This window comes from Pristiophorus japonicus, chromosome 16 (assembly GCF_044704955.1).
Source record: "Pristiophorus japonicus isolate sPriJap1 chromosome 16, sPriJap1.hap1, whole genome shotgun sequence".
Classification (NCBI taxonomy): Eukaryota; Metazoa; Chordata; class Chondrichthyes; family Pristiophoridae; genus Pristiophorus; species Pristiophorus japonicus.
In genome coordinates this window covers 99475424-99496597 of record NC_091992.1, presented here as the reverse complement: position 1 = coordinate 99496597, position 21174 = coordinate 99475424, and the positions used below count along the sequence as shown (strand labels likewise).

Below are 21174 nucleotides of genomic sequence, written 5' to 3'. Positions count from 1 at the left end.
TGGATAAAGGAATTTAATGTGAATACTTTAACATATTGAGTTTTATTTTAATCCCTCAGTTATCACATAGATGCTCTTACTTTGTGTGTTTGGCTAGGTTTAGTTATAATGTGGTTATTGTAGTATATAAAACAATGTTGGGATTTGTTGTAGAACAGTGCTGAAGAATTAGCCAGTCTTTCAGAAGAGTTGCTATTATCATTGAAGCCATAAGCTCATTACAAATTAACTGCAAAGGTTCATTGTTAAGTTTTTAACTTTGTCGTAAACAGAATGGAGCTAAATAACTAGGTACAAAAAACTACAGTGTGAAGGAAAATAATAATCTCATACAAGTGATGTCTGAACAAGCTGAACAACACACATAACTCAAAACCCTCATAATTGATTAGTTAAATGTATTTTAAATGAAGAAGTTTTAACATTTCTATTCATTAATCTGTTGAAGAATAAAATTATAAAGCAGTTTTCTATTTCTAGCCAGTTAAGCTAATCAGTTTAAACATTTTTCACAGTCAACATTATCTGGGCAACAATCTGGTGCAGATCCATTTATTGTGGATGTTACATCATACTATGTACGAATGGGATATCAGCCTGTTTGCTTTCAAATCTACAGTGTAAAGGTAAGTACTTTTATCTCCATTTCAAGTCAGTTACAGAATACTATAATCACATTTCTGTTAAGTTAACCAAAAATTGAACAATTAGAGGGAATGCTGAATGAGATTACCAAAGTATTTTAAAATGCTATTTGTGCAAAACAGTTATATTTTGTAGAGTGGCAATCTGGCTTTGTGTAGTGTGATATTTTGCCCCAATTTGAATTTGTGTGATATTTTGCCACTATTTGGATTGCTTAATACTTTGCCCCTATTATCCAAGACTCCAATAAACTGCTGACAGCACTAGTGGAGGGCAGGAAAGCGTCAGTTTTAGTTGAAGTCACCCTTCCATGCATCCATTAGTTCAACCATCTGCACACAAAGATCTCTTCTGAACAGGAGGCCTAGTTCGAGCACAAAATTCTTCTTTTGAAGTGCAGAATAGGAAGGAGGTTAGCTTAACTTTGTGAACCGTACCTATCTATTCTTCCCATTTATAAAGTAGCAGCTCAGAATGCACCTCTGAGCTTTGTTGATATTTTCTTAGTCAAAGACCAAATTGAAAGACCTCAATCAAATTTTGTGTGTTATAGCTGAATTTACATCTCTTTCGGTGTCACAGTTTACTTTTGCAGATGAAACGGCTGAATGTGTGGATGATGTGTTTCTTATTCAACTTGACGCAGAGCTTCCAGAACTAAAGTGTGCCAAAGGTAAGTTATTCATGAAAAAATATTTAGACACTTTATCACTGATTAATTATGTGTGGTTATTTATTCATTATTTCTCAATTAATTATTAATTAGTTAATTATTAACTGTGCAATTATCAATGTGTTTATAGTGTATTTCAATGCTGCAGTTCCACATTTATTGATTTTTGAATAATGGTTTATTGTAGCTAAATCAATATACTGTGGGAACAGCTGTAAACTGTTTTTATTCTGAGTACGATTTACCTTTCACAAGTTATGTATTTGCTTGATTTTAATTTTATAATTTAAGTTTATCTCATTTTTGAACAGCATCAAGCTGAAAGTCTGTCTAAATGCAGGAAAGAAAGAAATGAATTGTTTGAGTCTAAGTTATAAAATTAATAGAGAGGTTTACATCATCTGTTACATCATCACGGATTTAAAAACTACTTTCATATACAGGTGCAGCGTTGAAAATCCGGAGCTCCGGAATCCGGAATGTTCCGGACCGACCGGTGGCAGGGTTGTCCGTAATCCGTAAAATGTTCCGGAATCCGAACCTGCCGACCTCGGGGTCCCGCTGCTGCCCGACCTCGGGCCTCGCCTCCATCAGCCCCGCTTGCCGCTGCTGCCCTAACCTCTCCGCCACTGCCCTTACTTCGGGGCCTCGCCGCCGGCCCGCCCGAACACCTCCTCTGTGACGGGTCCTGCCTGAACAGATCCTCCATGGCGGGACCTGCCCAAACAGTACCTTCACTGGGCAGGGCCCACCCAAACAGCTCCTCCATGGTGGGGCCCGCCCGAACGGCTCCTCCATGGTGGGGCCCGCCCGAACAGCTCTTCCACTGGGCAGGGCCCACCCGAACAGCTCCTCCATGGCAGGGCCCGAACACGTCCTCCGCGGGGCCCGGACCCTCTGTCCTCGTCAGGGCCCGAACACGTCCCCGGCAGGGCCCCGACCCCCTTTCTGATGGTCCGAAATCCAGAACTACCCGAACCTGGGCTCGGGTGTTTCTGGATTCCTGACATCAGAAAGACGATCGAACGTCCGGAAAAGCCCAGAATCTGGAATGGCCTCGGTCCCGAGGGTTCCGGATTCTCGACGCTGCACCTGTATGGTATTGAATTTTAAAATAAAGATATTTCATAATTATGGTTATTTTCTTTCACTTTAACTGTACATTATTCACTCATTAATGTGAAGTGACACTGCAACCAATGTATCTGCATTCTCCACAGTTGTACGTTGCTTGTTGACATATGCCATCTACTGGTAGAAAGTGAACAATGGCGATGGTGCCTGACTGGCTAAGTGACCAATTACCAGCAATCACGTGGCTCATTGTCAGATATCTTAGGCATCATTTTTGATCAGAGGACTGATCATTTCCTGAGATTATTAGCAGAACACATTCTCTAAAATCGATTACCAGAACGATCCTGAGGTGCCTAAAAAATGTTCTACTTTTTAATCCCACAAAATTCGAAACAATCAGAAGATTGAGTTACTTTGATTAGATTTAGCGTATGAAAATACAGTGGATCCTTATTAGAAATTATTACAATGAAGGGGTATTGTAAATGAGGGGCTCCTAATGCTACTCATCGTGTGATTAATACAACACCACTTTGCTATAAACTTAAAAATATATAGTTTTAATGATGCGTAATTCTATTATTGGTCAGTCAGATTCTGTTTTCATTTCCACAACCCCTAATCCTCTTTTTTGGGATTATCTCACTCTATGCATCATTCCCCAGATGAGAAGGTTAACAAGCAGCCTTCCGATGAGCATTTGCCAATGCTGTTCAATGGACCCTCACCTAGGTAGCATGCTGGCATGCCCTAGGCTAATCAGGCCATTGAAACGACTGCACCTGTTGGAATGCACTTTAGACCAGATGTATCTCCTGGCAGTCAGAGTATACCACCGGTTGACGATACAACATCATGGCAGGGAGTTGTAAATAGGTTTGATACTTAAAGAAAGGTTTGGATTTATATAGCACCTTTCATGACCACCGGACACTTTACAGCCAATGAAGCACTTTTGGAGTGTAGACACTGTTGTAATGTGGGAAACACGGCAGCCAATTTGCACACAGCAAACTCCCATAAACAGCAACATGATAATGACCAGATAATCTGTGGTTGTTATGTTGATTGAGGGGTATATATTGGTCAGAGCACCAGGGATAACTTCCCTGTTCTTCGAAATAGTGGCCATGGGATCTTTTACGTCCACCTGAGAGGGCAGACAAGGCCTCGATTTAACGTCTCGTCCGAATGACATCACCTCCGACAGTGCAGCACTCCCTCAGCACTGCACTGAAGTGTCAGCCTAGATTTATGTGCTCAAGTTCCTGGAAAGGGACTTGAGCCCACAACCTTCTGACTCAGAGGTGAGTGTGCTACCCACTGAGACACAGCTGACACTAAAGGAAATAGATTTAAAAAATTGATATCAAAAATACAACCATATTCTTTGTTGCGCATCAGTTATTGCACAGAATACTGATGTTTAAAGGAGCGCTATGTTCACAAAAATGTGTTTGACAAATGTATTTTTAATTAGGAAGAAAAAGTATACATCACTGGTGTCTGCTATCAAGTGATATATTTCAACACAATCTACATTGTAAACAAATGTGAGATTAAGTTTGCGGAAAAGTTTTTCATGAAGATGGGAGGCCCTTAGGTTATACCTTCAGGATAGTTTCCCTTTCAGTGGCTATTCAGTTTCATACAATGATGATGAAAACAAGTTGTACAGTTTCACAATCTTCTTACAGATTTCACATTGTCACGAAAGAGGGCAACATCAGAAGGATTGGGGGTACAAATTGCAGTTGCGTACAAAAAGGTAAGTGTCAAAGTGCCCTGTATCACCAAGCAATCATGAGCTGCAGTCCCATTTATAACAACGGCTGACGTTATCAAATAGAAAAGTTTTACTTATTTAAGATGGAAATAATATGATCTCCAAAATAAAATCTATGGGCACAATTTTCCCCAAAGCATTTTTTTGGCATACTTGAAGAGTTACTGTAAGTGGTTTCCCTTAGGTGTTTTCGACGCACCCCCACATTACACAAGTTCTAGACCTGGGAATGATTACTGTACTGAACAGATGAATGAGTCACGGACAAATACCTCGGTCTCAACCGGCAATGCTTTATTAAAGTTAAACACACACCCGCACCCAGTAAAACCACACACACCCTGGTGTGTAAAACAAACAAATGTAGTACAATACACAGTGTGGCCTGTCTAATGGCCCCTAATGTGAAGTACCCCAATATTTAAAATACCTCCCCTGTAAACCCCTAAGAATTTGGTTCGGAGAATGCACAATACCCCCTCACATCGTGGCTGTGATCTTAAAAGACGTGTGTGCAGAAATGCTCACTGATTTCACTGGCTTACTCGCTGCTTCTTCCGATGAAAAGGTGTCTCTTCTGGTTTCTTCTCTCCGTCACAATACAGAGGATTGGATTCTTGTAAGGGCGAAGCAGCAAGGCGAGAGAGAGAGAGAGAGAGATGGCCACACGGCTACCTTTTATATCCAAACCTCTTTGACCTTCCTGGGTCATTGCGGTTGAGGCTTCCTGTGGGTGTGTCTTCCTTTGGCCTTTGTTTCAAGGTTTTCTGTGGATATGTCTTCTGCTTTTACCCAATAAAGTTCCTTGTTTTCGAGGCTTCCTGTGTTTGAGTCCAGTGATGGGTTTTCGCTTCCAGGCAGTCTTAGCTTAATGGCTCTCTATTGTTCTGGTAACTCATCCAGGTAATCACTGATTGACGAGGACACCTTGCCTAACAATGGACTCCATTAGCCCACCTCATGCCTTATGTTGTCCATTGTCATTCCAGACTCCCTGCCCATCATTCTAAGTCCAACATGGAGCCGCACCTGGGCCCCTCCCACAACACAGCTTCCAGCTTTCTTTCTGTGGTGAGAAAAATATTAAACGCAATGTCTAGACAATGTCCAATCCTTGGGGGTTCGATGCTTCCAGTCCTTACATTGCGCCCGATTTTTGGGAGTCTAAGTATGCAACAAAAAAAATTCTCAGTTTCCCCGTTGGATTTCTTCATTTTGGCGTGGTGTAACCCGACCTTTAGTTTTGGGGGTGGAGCCTTGATCTGCGCCAAAAAGATCGGGCTGCCATGGTCACCAGGGAAACAATGCGAGCTAAGGCTGCAAAGTGAAGCATACAGCCAGCTCCCAACACATTAAAAGAATTTAAAAACACATAGCAGCAACTTACCTTCAACCCCGCCCGAAGAGCTTGCCGGTCCGGTCCCATTCTCGGTCCCCATTCTCCCGGTCCGGTCCCATTCTCGGTCCCCAGATTTTTTTTTTTCTCTCTCCGTGTGTGTGAGTGAACCTGGGACCGGACAGCCTTCAGGTGGAGTTGGAGGTAAGTTGCTGCTACGTGTTTTTCAATTCTTTTAATGTGTTCGGGCATCGGCTGCGTCGATTTCCTTAACTCTTCAGAAGGTTTTTCTTGAGAGGCCACATACGCTGGCCTAAGCAGAACTGGAGTAACTGACCTAAAAAAAATCATAACTGAGTTACGCTGGTGCAAAATGATTGGGGAAAATGTGGTTTTTCAACTTAGACCAAAAAGAGCAGCCTGCTCAAAAAAAACAGCGCAAATCACTGGGGAAAATTGAGCCCCAGAATACAACAAAAAATCCTGATATGTGCAATTAGTGATGTGATGGAACTGCATAACCTATATTAGTAATTACTTATATTCAAAAGGGCTGATCCCATGTTTCCAGCAAGATGTGCTCATGAGCTGGAGAATTTGGACTACCATGTGTTAACTCTATCTCTGACCCATGCTCTCTGCAAGTCTAGTTTCCAACTGGAAGCACAGAATAACTTCTCGTGTGGTTAAGTATATCAGGATCCTTTAATTATACCATTAAAAAAGTTTTATTATTAGCCATAAAGAAGAAAATGGCATTTCAACATATTAAATGTGAGCTGTGTAGAATTGCTTAGACAGACATTATCGCGGAAAACAAACACTACTAATAAGTTATGCAGTTCCTAATATTAATAATTGCACATACTGGGATTATTTTTCATAGAACTGGTTTTATTTTCAAGTTTTCCCACTTCAGCCAGTTTGCAGGAAGTTATACTGAAACACATAAGAGTAGCTTCATGTCATTAGACTCCTTCGCCTAGACATTGGAGCACACAATGCCATTTTTCGGACAAACAACGGGCATTGAAGGGTCCAATATGGAATGCGGCTTGTGCGCACTCATTCTGCACCTGGAGAGCTTTGCATGCCAAATTGGTTAGGCTGCCCTGGACTCATCCAGGTCGCATACCTGAAACTATGGTTTGGCCCATTTCCTATGCAAATCTAGGGCCTAACGGTAGTTTGATCACATCTGACCAAGCATGCGCCCTTAAATGGACTGCTGGCGGTTGCCACATAAAGGTAATTTTTTTTTTTTAAATGACCCACCTGAAACTGTGAGCCTCTAATGGGCACTGCTCATCCCCCCTCCTAGACTCCTCTCCCCCTTCCCGGACTCTCCATGGGCCCAGTGCCGGTCTCCTCATTGGCTCACCTTTATCCCCTTCATGACCTCTGCCTCCCAGGCCGTAACTGGCAACTGCAGCCTGCTAATCACATCCTGATGAAGCAAGAAACAAAAACTTGCATTTAAATACCACCTTTCATGACCTTAGGATGTCCCAAAGCCACCGCTGAGTTTGCATCCAAATTCAAGCACAACCCCATTTCTGCCACTTTGTCCTTTATCATCCATAAGAATGAAAGTTCATTGCTGAAATTTCCTTTTACCTACAAACTCCTCCATCAAACAACAATGCTTTTTCAAACCTGTGAAACTACTCCAGTCAGTCTTTAAGAGATTTGTTTCAAAGAATTGTGTAGCTATGTATAACTGTTCAAATATTTGTCGTAGAAATTCAGAATTCCACAACTTTCATTCCTTCAGCTACCTGAATGCTCAACTGATTTACACTAACAAGTTGAAATTGCATTGTTCTGTATTAGTAAATAAATTAATGAGGTATATTTTCAACTTGCGGATCAGCCACTCATTATTGAAACTCCACGCTTTTCATTTAAAATTGGGCTATTTCTTTAACAGCCAGCCAATTTTTATATATGGCTGGTAAGTTGAAAATCTACCCTAATTACTTTTTGGTGAAGCAGAGGAAAATACATTTTCTACAAATGCAATAATTGGTTCATTACTGGTATCGCACAGCTTGATTTCCAACCCTGTCTTTATTGTTTATTGAATGCATCCAAATTCACAATAGACATTGCAACTGATATTTTCTATTTATTGCCACTTTAGATCGCATTGAGCAACAGGGAAAGTACAAAACAGTTTTCAAGTCGTTGCATTGGTTTAGCGATGAAAGCAATTCCTTCCAGTGGGGTTGAAGGTATGTTAAGAATCCTTTAGCAGCAGCGATAACTTGGTTTGCAGATCAGTCTAGTGATTTTGGTGTTGGTTATATGTACAGATATTTAAAGCCCTGCTGCCTCTTGTTTTTGTGGCTACTGCAGATGTTTCATATTAAATTTAACCCACCTTAAAATGATTTACTCCCATTCCATCTCCTTCCCTGAAGTGCCACATACTGTTCAATAGCAAAAAGTCTGGAATTGAGCTGCTTCCAGTTCTCTGCCAATGTTTCTCTTGAACCAAACATCATGTGGTGTAAAAAAGGACTGGAAGAAAGTCACCAACTCATTGGTCGAGAAGTTGGTTCTTGCCGCCTGACTAAGGCAATTCAAAACAGTTGAGAAAAAGCAATGACAATTTTTTTCCCTGCAAAAAATTCACAAAACCAAATATTAAAACTTGTAGTTATTCTTGCCATTGAATCTCAAATGGCAAAATCCTTCCAATTGCTAGGAAAACATACAAGAAGGTAGTTTTGACAATCAGTAACTTTGCACTCTATTTTAAAACTGATCTCTGTACGTTCAGTTTACTGTTAGACACCTGTTTTATTTAGATTTAATTTCAAGGCGTTACTTTTGTGCATTTTTTAATCTTGCACAGTCGGGCACAATCTCCTTCTGCTGACCAATCTGCGTTTGGAAATGTTTGGATAACAAACAGACCTAATGGCATAAATATTACCAAATACTGTTTTTTTAAAAAGCTGCATAATATAATTGTTTTAAAGAGATAAAGTATTTATTAAGATAATAAAAACAGTGAATATATTTGTCAATGAGCATTTATAATGAATATAGGATTAGAGAAATTCCGACAATATGTTACAAGTTAACCTGTCACTCAGTAGAAATAAATCAATGTTATGAAAGCTAAACTGATGGTCCCAATTAACTCTCATTAAATTATGATATAAAGTTCTAAAAGGACAGTTATGACTGACGTGTTGCAATAATGTATTCTGACCCGAGAGGTGCATATACCACACTGTTGTGAACAAATTGGTGTAAATATATGTAGAGTATCCCACCTGTGATGCATTTTGAAGTGCAAAAGACTCAATGGTTGTATCATTTTACAATTACGTTCCAAGGTCTGTTTGATGACAGATATAAGTTACTTATGACATTCTCAGGAACAAGACCTTTCTGTAATGTACGGACACCAGGAGAATTGAGAGAATAGAAGAAGGCCATTAAATAATTAAAAAGGAAACTCTGGTTACAGAAAGGTTTCCTTGTGTAAGTCACACTGCTGTACAAGTCTCTTCCCTATAAATGCAAAGGCTAAAAATAAAATTGATGGTGCAAAATACATCAGAACTAATTATCAAACCCAAGTTGGCAGATATTTATGATATTGTGTTATATGGCACTAACTTAGTTTATGAGGCAGTGGGAGTTAAGAAACAAGCATGGAACATCATAGAAATAAGAATGAATCAGTTTGTCATAAAGTAAGTTAAATATTATGTTACAATGTGGGTGACACAGGATTAATGAATAACTGAGCTAATCATCGAATTACAGGATTAATGAATAACTGAGCTAATCATCGAATTGAGGTCATGACTGGCAAATATCAATGTTGCCAAACTTAATGGTTAGGCTTAGTTGGGGCTAACTTATTTTATATTAGTTTAGTGGTATGATGTCCTTTGTCCTTTGAACAAATACAAACTTGACAGGTTGTGTTGTGACATAAAATGGAAGTTAATAGAAAATTGTTGTAGGATTGTAGGATAACTGGAAGATTGTATGACATAGTATTATAACTGAGTTTTAGTGATGTGCAGCCATAAAATATTGTGTAGCCATTAATTTAGTGGTCTCTGTGCACTTGTGTTTTGCAGATCTGGTTTGCCTGGATGTAAACATCTTCGAGGTAACGAATAAAACAAACTTATCTGGAAAAACATTTTTGGTAAGTGAAACCTGTTGTGCAACAGTAGATACATAAAAAGCCCTGGCACAATGGGGACCCCTTAATAAGAGTCAGTTTGAGCCTCAAATAAGGTGGCTCAACCGTGGCTAACAAGGGAAATTAGGGATAGTGTTAAATCCAAGGAAGAGACATATAAATTGACCAGAAAAAGCAGCAAACCTGAGAACTGGGAGAAATTTAGAATCCAGCAGAGGAGGACAAAGGGTTTAATTAGGAGGGAGAAAATAGAGTATGAGAGGAAGTTTGCTGGGAACATAAAAACTGATTGCAAAAGCTTCTATAGATATATGAAGAGAAAGAGATTAGTGAAGACAAACGTAGGTCCCTTGCAGTCAGAATCAGGTGAATTTATAATGGAGAACAGAGAAATGGCAGACCAATTGAACAAATACTTTGGTTCTGTCTTTACGAAGGAAGACACGAATAACCTTCCGGAAATACTAAGGGACAGAGGATCAAGCGAGAAGGAAGAATGGAAGGAAATCCTTATTAGTCAGGAAATAGTGTTAGGGAAATTGATGGGATTGAAGGCCGATAAATCCCCAGGGTCTGATAGTCTGCATCGCAGAGTAATTAATAAAGTGGTCCAAGAAATATTGGATGCACTGGTGATCATTTTCCAACAGTCTATTGACTCTGTATCAGTTCCTATGGACTGGAGGGTAGCTAATGTAACACCACTTTTTTAAAAAGGAGGGAGAGAGAAAACGGGGAATTATAGACCGGTTAGCCTGACATCGGTAGTGGGGAAAATGTTGGAATCAATTATTAAAGATGAAATAGCAGCGCATTTGGAAAGCAGTGACAGGATCGGTCCAAGTCAGCATGGATTTATGAAAGGTTATTTATGCTTGACAAATCTTCCAGAATTTTTTCAGGATGTAACTAGTAGAGTGGACAAGGGAGAACCAGTGGATGTGGTGTATTTGGATTTCAAAAAGCTTTTGACAAGGTCCCACACAAGAGATTGTTGTGCAAAATTAAAGCACCTGGTATTGGGGGTAATGTATTGATGTGGATAGAGAACTGGTTGGCAGACAGGAAGCAGAGAGTCGGGATAAACGGGTCCTTTTCAGAATGGCAGGCAGTGACTAGTGGGGTGCCGCAGGGCTCAGTGCTGGGATCCCAGCTATTTACAATATACATCAATGATTTAGATGAAGGAATTGAGTGTAATATCTCCAAGTTTGCTGATGACACTAAGCTGGGTAGCAGTGTGAGTTGTGAGGAGGATGCTAAGAGGCTGCAGGGTGACTTGGACAGGTTAGGTGAGTGGGCAAATGCATGGCAGATGCAGTATAATGTGGATAAATGTGAGGTTATCCACTTTGGTGGCAAAAACGTGAAGGCAGAATATTCTCTGAATGGTGACAGATTAGGAAAAGGGGAAGTGCAACGAGACCTGGGTGTCATGGTTCATCAGTCATTGAAAGTTGGCATGCAGGTACAGCAGGCGGTGAAGAAGGCAAATGGTATGTTGGCCTTCATAGCTCGGGGATTTGAGTATAGGAGCAGGGAGGTCTTACGGCAGTTGTACAGGGCCTTGGTGGGGCCTCACTTGGAATATTGTGTTCAGTTTTGGTCTCTTAATCTGAGGAAGTAAGTTCTTGCTATTGAGGGAGTGCAGCGAAGGTTCATCAGACTGATTCCCGGGATGGCTGGTCTGACATATGAGGAGAGACTGGATTGAATGGGCCTGTATTCACTGGAGTTGAGATGGATGAGAGGGGATCTCATAGAAACATATAAAATTCTGATGGGACTGGACAGGTTAGATGCAGGAAGAATGTTCCCGATATTGGGGAAGTCCAGAACCAGGGGTCACAGTCTAAGGATAAGGGGTAAGCCATTTAGGACCGAGATGAGGAGAAACTTCTTCACTCAGAGTTGTGAACCTGTGGAATTCTCTACCGCAGAGAGTTGTTGATGCCAGTTCGTTACATATATTCAAGGAGTTAGATATGGCCCTTATAGCTAAAGGGATCAAGGGGTATGGAGAGAAAGCAGGAAAGGGGTACTGAAGTGAATGATCAGCCATGATCTCATTGAATGGTGGTGCAGGCTCGAAGGGCCGAATAGCCTACTCCTGCACCTATTTTCTATATTTCTATAATCAAGCCTGGCATTCTACTGCAGTATGGAGAAAGTACTGCACTGTTGGAAGTGCCTTCATTGAATGGGATATTAAACCAAGGCCCTGTTTGCCAATTAAGATGGAGATTAAAGCTCTCTCAGTGCTATTCGAAGAAGAGCTTGGAATTCTTATAGTATCCTGACAAACATTCAACAACAATTTGCATTTTTATCGTGCCTTTAATCTATAAACATCCCAAAGTGCTTCACAGGAGCATTATTAAACAAAATTTGACACCGAGCCACAGGAGGAGATATTAGGATAGGTGACCAAAAGCTTGGTCAAAGAGATTGTAGTGTCCCTGCACCTTGCAACAAACTCACACGAGGCATGGATATATTAGACACTGTCACTGTGACCTTCACCTTTATTGCCAGACCAAGGAGTGCTGACCCTGGGTGGGACCTCCCTTTTTATACCTGGAAACCCAGGTGAGGAGTGTCTCCCGCAAGTTCACCCCCTGTGGTTAGGGTGTGCATTTCTATGGTACAGGTACAGTGTACATGAGTTACAGTTACATGACTATGTCATTGCAAGATGGTTAAATACATGACCTCACCTCCCCCCTTAAGTCTTTTTGTTTCAGAGGTTAAGTCTGTCAGGTGGTCGACGCTCTCTCGTGGAGCGCCGCAGTTGTGGCTCTGGTGGCTGAGCCTCGGCACGCGTCTCTGTCACTTGAGGTGATTCCGGCCTGTCCCGGCTGGTCGCAGGGACTGTGCATGCTGAGAGCTGTCTTTGTTGCTCGTTCGCTGGCAGTGGTGTGTTATCTCATGCTCTTCTTCAGGTTCCTCCGTGTCTATGCTGAACCTTTTCTTTACTCGGTCCAAGTGTTTGTGGCATATCTGCCCATTGTTTAGTTGGACCACCATGACTCGATTTCCTTCTTTGCCAGTTACGGTGCCCTCAAGCCACTTGGGTCCCAAAGCATGGTTAAGAACAAATATCGGGTCATCTATTTCTATACACCTCCCCCTTGAGTTTCGATCATGGAGCTCGGTTTGGGACTGGCGCTTGCCCTCAAAAATGTCTGCCAGGGCTGGGTGAATGAGGGACAGCCGCGTCTTGAGCGTGCGTTTCATGAGGAGTTCTGCTGGCGGGACTCCCGTGAGTGAGTGCAGGTGGGACCTGTAGGCCAGCAGGAGGCGCGATAGGCAGTACTGAAGGGACGGTCCTTGGATGTGTAGCATGCCCTGTTTTATGACTTGGACCGCCCGTTCCGCCTGGCCATTGGAAGCCAGCTTGAACGGCGCTGTCCGGACGTGCTTGATACCATTGCCCGACATGAACTCTTGGAATTCATGGCTGGTGAAACACGGGCCATTGTCGCTGACCAGGATGTCCGGCAAGCCATGGGTCGTGAAAACCTTACGCAGACTCTCCAAGTGATGGATGTCGTGCAAGAGTTCAATATGATGCACTCGATCCACTTCGAGTACGCATCGACAACGATCAGGAACATTTTCCCCATGAACGGGCCCGCATAGTCTACGTGAATATGTGACCATGGTCTGGTGGGCCAGGGCCACGGGCTGAGTGGGGCCTCCCTGGGGGCATTGCCCAGCTGGGCACACGTCGTGTACCTGCGAACCCAGTGTTCCAGGTCTGAGTCAATCCCCAGCCACCATACATGTGACCGGGCAATGGCCTTCATTAACACGATGCCAGGGTGCTCGCTGTGGAGTTCCCTGATGAATGCTTCCCTTCCTTTCTGGGGCATGACTACCCGGCTGCCCCATAGCAGGTAGTCGGCTTGGATGGAGAGCTCATCCATCCGTCTCTGAAACGGTCTGACTTCCTCGGAGCGCGACCTGTGTGCGGGCGCCCAATCCCCAGTCAGGAAACATTTCTTTATCATGGATAGGAGGGGGTCCCTGTTGGTCCAGAGTTTGATCTGGCGGGCTGTGATGGGGGAGCCCGCAGTGTCAAAAGCCTCAACGGCCATGACCATCTCGGCGCTCTGCTCCGATGCCCCCTCGGTGGTGGCCAGTGGGAGCCTGCTGAGCGCATCAGTGCAATTTTCGGTGCCTGGCCGGTGCAATATGGTGTAGTCATACGCAGCCAGCGTGAGGGCCCAGTGCTGAATGTGAGCTGACGCATTGGCATTGACAGCCTTGCTGTCGGACAACAAGGATGTTAACAGCTTGTGGTCTATCTCTAGCTCGAACTATCTACCAAAAAGGTACTGGTGCATCTTATTCACACCGTAAACACACGTGAGTGCTTCCTTCTCGACCATGCCGTATCCACGCTCTGCCTGGGAGAGCGACCTGGAGGCGTAAGCCACCGGTTGGAGTTGGCCGTCATCGTTATCCTGCTGCAACACACACCCAACCCGTAGGATGACGCATCGCATGTTAAAACCAGTTTTTTACAAGGATCATTCAAAGTCAACAGTTTGTTTGAACACAGCAGTTCCTCGCCTTATTGAAAGCCCGTTCTTGACAATCCCCCCAAAACCATTCACAACCTTTACGCAGGAGTATGTGTAACGGCTCCAACAATGTGCTTAAGTTCGGCAGAAAGTTCCCAAAATAGTTCAGAAGTCCCAGGAATGATCGCAACTCCGACGTGTTGCCGGGCCTGGGCGCCCGGCGGATTGCCTCCGTTTTTGATTCAGTGGGCCGGATCCCGTCTGCGGAAACCCTCCTGCCCAAAAACTCGACCTCTGGGGCCAAAAACAGACACTTGGCCTTTTTCAGCCGCAAGCCTACCCAATCTAATTGGCGTAGCACCTCCTCCAGGTTGTGGAGGTGTTCTTCGGTGTCTCGACCAGTTATGAGAATGTCGTCTTGGAATACGATCGTTCCAGGAATGGATTTGAGCAAGTTTTCCATGTTTCTCTGAAAGATGGCTGCCGCAGAACGAATGCCAAACAGACACCAGTTGTAGACAAATAATCCCTTGTGTGTCGTGATGGTGGTCAGAAGCTTGGATTCTTCAGCCAGTTCCTGAGTCATGTAGGCCGAAGTGAGGTCCAACTTTGTGAACAGCTTGCCACCTGCCAACGTGGCAATAGGTCCTCCACTCTCGGGAGCGGGTATTGGTCTTGCAGCGATACTCGGTTGATGGTGGCTTTGTAGTCGCCACAAATCCTAACCGAGCCATCTGCTTTGAGGACGGGAACGATGGGACTTGCCCAGTCGCTGAATTCAACGGCCGAAATTATGCCCTCTCTGAGCAGCCTGTCCAGTTCACATTCAATTTTTTTACGCATCACATACGGCACCGCTCTGGCTTTGTGGTGCACTGGTCTGACGTCCGGAGTGATGCGTATCACTACTTTAGTGCCCTTGAACGTTCCAACACCAGGTTGAAATAGTGACCCAAATTTTTGCAGGACCTGTGAGCATGAACTTCGCTCCACGGATGAAATGGCGTGCACACCCCCTCCATTTCCAATTCATCTCAGCTAGCCAACTCCTCCCCAAAAGTGCGGGGCCATTTCCCAGAACGATCCAGAGTGGCAGCCGGTTCTATAATCCATTATGTGTTACCACGAAGTTTGCACTGCCCAGCACTGGGATGATCTCTTTGGTGTACGCCTGTAGCTGCATTTCAATGCGTTCCAGTTTGGGCCTGCTAGCTCTGTGTGGCCATAGTCTCTCAAATTGTTGGGCGCTCATGAGTGACTGGCTAGCTCCTGTATCCAGCTCCATGTGCACCGGGGATGACATTCAGTAAGACTTGCATCATCATGGGTGGTGTTTTAGTGTATGAGCTGTGGATGTCAGCCACATGAACCCGCTGAACTTCAACATCTATGGCTTTACCCCAGCACTCATCCTGCATTGCAGACCCCTCGCCTGGTTCCTCTGATTCGCAGATTAGCCTCGCTACTGCCTTTTTGCACATCCTGGCCAAGTGTCCACTGACATTACAAATTCTACAGGTATATTGCTGGAACCTGCAGCTTCTCGCAGTGTGTCTACCCCCGCACCTCCAGCATGAGCTGAGATTGCGATTGCGATTGCTGTTAACAAAAGGACTATTACCAGGCATTCCTCTCTGCCCATTTGGCTGTTTCTAAGCACTCGAATGGTGGGTGTTAATGGTCCCATCGCGGGACGCATTGTTCCTCGAGATGGCGTGAATTGCAGATCCCCTTTCCATTGTCCTTGTTGCAGGCCCACCCTAGAGCCTGTTGCTGCCTGGGCGGTTTCGAAATGCCCTTGCCTACCTGCGGGGTCTCGAGCCGCATTCACCATGTTAACACCCTGGTCCGTCGCCATGTTTGGACCAGGGCTGCACGCGTAAATTATCTTGATCTTCTCTTCCCCTGCCATAAAGGTCTGAGCTATCAACGCCGCCCCTTCTAAAGTCAAGTCCTTAGTCTTTATGAGCTTCCTGAAAATGCCGGCATGATTAATGCCCTTGATGAAAAAGTCCTTAACATCTCCCCGCTGCAGGCATCGGAGAACTTAGAGAGACTGGCCAAGTGCCGCAGTTCCGCCACGAAGTCCGAGACGTGTTGTCCCTCCCAACGCCGGTGAGAGTAGAACCGGTGCCGGGCCATGTGTACGCTACTTGCCGGCTTGAGATGCTCACTGATCAGCTGGCTGAGCTCTTCAAAGGACTTGTCCACTGGCTTTTGGGGTGCGAGCAGGTCTTTCATCAGCGCATACGTCTGTGGTCCGCAGCTGGTCAGTAGATGCGCCCTCCGCTTGTCAGCCGCTGTCTCTTCCAGCCAGTCCTTTGTGACAAAGCTCTGCTGGAGTCTTTCTACGAAGTTGTCCCAATCCTCACCCACACCGTAACATTCCTCTGTGCCACCGGTGGCCATCCTCGTGGTTTGGTGATTCCCGTTTCTCGTCGCTAAATGCAGTGTCCCTGCACCTTGCTACAAACTCACACGAGGCATGGATATATCAGACACGGTCACTCTGTGTGACTTTCACCTTTATTGCCAGGACCAAGGAGTGCTGACCCTGGGTGGGACCTCCCCTTTTATACCTCGAAACCCAGGTGAGGAGTGTTTCCCACAAGTTCACCCCCTGTGGTCAGGGTGTGCATTTCTATGGTACAGGTACATGACTATGTCATTGCAAGATGGTTAAATACATGACAGAGATAGCTTTTAAGGATTGTCTTAAAAAGAGAAGTAGAGATATGGAGAGGATTAGGGAGGGAATTCCAGAGCTTATGGCCTAGGCAGCTAAAGGCACCGCCACCAATGATGGAACGTGAAAATCGGGGATGCACAAGACGCCAGCACTGGAGGAACTCCATGATCTCAGAGGATTGTAGGACTGGAGAACATTAGAGATAGGGAAGGGCGAGGCCAAGGAGAGATTTGAAAACAAGGATGCAAATTTTAAAATCGAGGTGTTGCGGGACCAGGAGCCAGTGTAAGTCAGCGAGCACAGGGCTGATGAATGAACAGGACGAAATGCGATTTAGGATAAGGGCAGCAAAGCTTTGGATGAGCTCAAGTTTACAGAGGGTGCAAGGTGGGAGGCTGGCCAGGAGAGCATTGGAATGGTTTAAGAGCTGGATGAGAGTTGCAGCAGCAGATAAGCTGAGGCAGAGGTGGAGACAATACCATCAAATTAATGGGATTAACTGGTCGTTCATCTCATTGGTGTTTGTGGGACATTGCTAGCAAAAAAATACCTGCAGAATTTGCCTGCATAACTAGTCAATGCACTGCAAAAAGTCAGCCATTATGTGAAAAGTTTTTCCACATATTTTATCAATGTGATAAGGTAGTATTTAAATTAAATGATTTTGTTTCTCTATTTATGGCCAAGCTCATAGAAACTTTTTCAGGCTGATTTTCAATGGCCGATATCAGTGTTAACGAGGCGGTAATGCCCTCATAGTGGGGTTTGTAGACTTACTGCCCTGTTACCACCCGACGCTCTGGTCACTATTATTTTGAAAGGGGCCTTCCCTTGGGTAGTCAGAGCATCCACCTATTTCAGGCTATAGGCCTCTTGATTACGCAAATTTTGATGTATGACTTAGTTAGGACCCTAATTGCAATTTGAAGTAACAAAGTACTCCATCTGTGTAACCTGGTGCAGAGCGACATAACATAGAAATTTACAGCGCAGAAGGAAGCCATTTCGGCCCATCGTGTCTACGCCGGCTGACAAAGAGCCGCATGGCCCTCGGTCAGCAGCCCTGAAACATAGAAAATAAGTGCAGGAGTCGGCCATTCGGCCCTTCGAGCCTGCACCACCATTCAATAAGATCATGGCTGATCATTCACCTCAGTACCTCTTTCCTGCTTTCTCTCCATACCCCTTGATCCCTTTAGCCGTAAGGGCCATATCTAACTCCCTCTTGAATATATCCAACGAACTGGCATCAACAACTCTCTGCAGAAGGGAATTCCACAGGTTAACAACTTTCTGAGTGAAAAAGTTTCTCCTCATCTCAGTCCTAAATGGCTTACCCCTTATCCTTAGACTGTGTCCCTTGGTTCTGGACTTCCCCAACATCGGGAACATTCTTCCTGCATCTAACCTGTCCAGTCCCGTCAGAATGTTATATGTTTCTATGAGATCCCCTCCCATCCTTCTAAACTCCAGTGAATACAGGCCCAGTCGATCCAGTCTCTTCTCGTATGTCAGTCCTGCCATCCCGGGAATCAGTCTGGTGAACCTTCGCTGCACTCCCTCAATAGCAAGAACGTCCTTCCTCAGATTAGGAGACTAAAACTGAACACAATATTCCAGATGGGGCCTCGCCAAGGCCCTGTACAACTGTAGTAAGACCTCCCTGCTCCTATACTCAAATCCTCTCGCTATGAAGGCAAACATACCATTTGCCTTCTTCACCGCCTGCTGTACCTGCATGCCAACTTTCAATGACTGATGTACCATGACACCCAGGTCACGTGGCACCTCCCCTTTTCCTAATCTGCCGCCATTCAGATAATATTCTGCCTTCGTGTTTTTGCCACCAAAGTGGATAACCTCACATTTATTCACACTATACTGCATCAGCCATGCATTTGCCCACTCACCTAACCTGTCCAAGTCACCCTGCAGCTTCTTAGCGTCCTCCTCACAGTTCACACCACCACCCAGATTAGTGTTATCTGCAAACTTGGAGATATTACACTCAATTCCTTCATCTAAATCATTGATGTATATTGTAAATAGCTGGGGTCCCAGCACTGAGCCCTGCGGCATCCCACTAGTCACTGCCTGGCAACCAGTTCTCTATCCACATCAGTACATTACCCCCAATTCCATGTGCTTTAATTTTGCACAACAATCTCTTGTGTGGGACCTTGTCAAAAACCTTTTGAAAGTCCAAATACACCACATCCACTGGTTCTCCCTTGTCCACTCTACTAGTTACATCCTCAAAAAATTCCAGAAGATTTGTCAAGCATGATTTCCCTTTCATAAATCCATGTTGACTTGGACCGATCCTGTCACAGCTTTCCAAATGCGCTGTTATTTCATCTTTAATAATTGATTCCAACATTTTCCCCATTACTGATGTCAGGCTAACCGGTCTATAATTCCCCGTTTTCTCTCTCCCTCCTTGCTCAAAAAGTGGTGTTATATTAGCTACCCTCCAGTCCATAGGAACTGATCCAGAGTCGATAGACTGTTGGAAAATGATCACCAATGCATCCACTATTTCTAGGGCCATTTTCTTAAGTACTCTGGGATGCAGACTATCAGGCACCGGAGATTTATTGGCCTTCAATCCCATCAATTTCCCTCACACAATTTCCCGCCTAATAAGGATTTCCTTCAGTTCCTCCTTCTCACTAGACCCTTGGTCCCCGAGTATTTCCGGAAGGTTATTTGTGTCTTCCTTCATGAAGACAGAACCAAAGTATTTGTTCAACGGGTCTGCCATTTCTTTGTTCCCCATTATAAATTCACCTGAATCTGACTGCAAAAGACCTACGTTTGTCTTCACTAATCTTTTTCTCTTCACATAACTATAGAAGCTTTTGCTGTCAGTTTTTATGTTCCCAGCAAGCTTCCTCTCATACTCTATTTACCCTCTCCTAATTAAATCCTTTGTCCTCCTTTGCTGAATTCTAAATTTCTCCCATCCTCAGGTTTTCTGCTTTTTCTGGCCAATTTATATGCTTCTTCCTTGGATTTAACACTATCCTTAATTTCCCTTGTTAGCCACGGTTGAGCCACCTTCCCCGTTTTATTTTTACTCCAGACAATGATGTACAATTGTTGAAGTTCATCCATGTGATCTTTAAGTGTTTGCCATTGCCGATCCACCGTCAAACCTTTAAGTATCATTCGCCAGTCTATTCTAGCCAATTCATGTCTCATACCATCGAAGTTACCTTTCTTTAAGTTCAGGACCCTAGTCTCTGACTTAACTGTGTCACTCTCCATCTTAATAAATAATTCTACCATATTATGGTCACTCTTCCCCAAGGGGTCTCGCACAACAAGATTGCTAATTAATCCTTTCTCATCACACATCACCCAATCTAGGATGGCCAGTCCTCTAGTTGGTTCCTCAACATATTGGTCTAGAAAACCATCCCTAATACACTCCAGGAAATCCTCCTCTACCGTATTGCTACCAGTTTGGTTAGCCCAATCAATATGTAGATTAAAGTCGCCCATGATAACTGCTGTAGCTTTATTGCACGCATCCCTAATTTCTTGTTTGATGCTGCCCCCAACCTCACTACTACTGTTTGGTGGTCTGTACACAACTCCCACTAGCATTTTCTGCCCTTTGGTATTCCGCAGCTCCACCCATACAGATTCCATATCATCCAAGCTAATGTCCTTCCTTACTATTGCGTTAATTTCCTCTTTAACCAGCAACGCTACCCCACCTCCTTTTCCTTTCTGTCTATCCTTCCTGAATGTTGAATACCCCTGGATGTTGAGTTCCCAGCGTTGGTCACCCTGGAGCCATGTCTCCGTGATGCCAATTATATCATATTCATTAATTGCTGCCTGTGCAGTTAATTCGTCCATCTTATTACGAATACTCCTCGCATCGAGGCACAGAGCCTTCAGGCTTGTCTTTTTAACACACTTTGCCCGTTTAGAATTTTACTGTAATGTGGCGCTTTTTGATTTTTGCCTTGGGTTTCTCTGCCCTCCACTTTTATTTTTCTTCTTTCTATCTTTTGCTTCTGCCCCCATTCTACTTCCCTCTGTCTCCCTGCATAGGTTCCCATCCTCCTGCCATATTAGTTAACCCCTTCTCAACAGCACTAGCAAACACTCCCCCCTAGGACATTGGTTCCGGTCCTGTCCAGGTGCAAATCGTCCGCTTTGTAATGGTTCCACCTCCCCCAGAACCGGTTCCAATGTCCCAGGAATTTGAATCCCTCCCTTCTGCACCACTCCTTAAGCCATGTATT

The 21174-nt window shown here is 44.2% G+C and overlaps 1 protein-coding gene across 3 annotated transcripts in view; it reads left to right on the top strand.

Annotated features, from left to right (window-relative positions):
* Positions 1–21174, top strand: part of LOC139226678 (phosphoinositide 3-kinase regulatory subunit 6-like) — a 149885-nt gene that overhangs the window by 109486 nt on the left and 19225 nt on the right. For 2 of the 3 annotated variants that reach the window (XM_070857600.1, XM_070857599.1), the window contains 5 exons: positions 516–626; positions 1228–1318; positions 4093–4163; positions 7661–7751; positions 9627–9697. In XM_070857600.1, the coding sequence (XP_070713701.1) occupies positions 516–626; positions 1228–1318; positions 4093–4163; positions 7661–7751; positions 9627–9697 (435 nt within the window). The remainder of the gene's footprint in view (positions 1–515; positions 627–1227; positions 1319–4092; positions 4164–7660; positions 7752–9626; positions 9698–21174) is intronic. The other variant, XM_070857601.1, reaches the window with a different exon arrangement.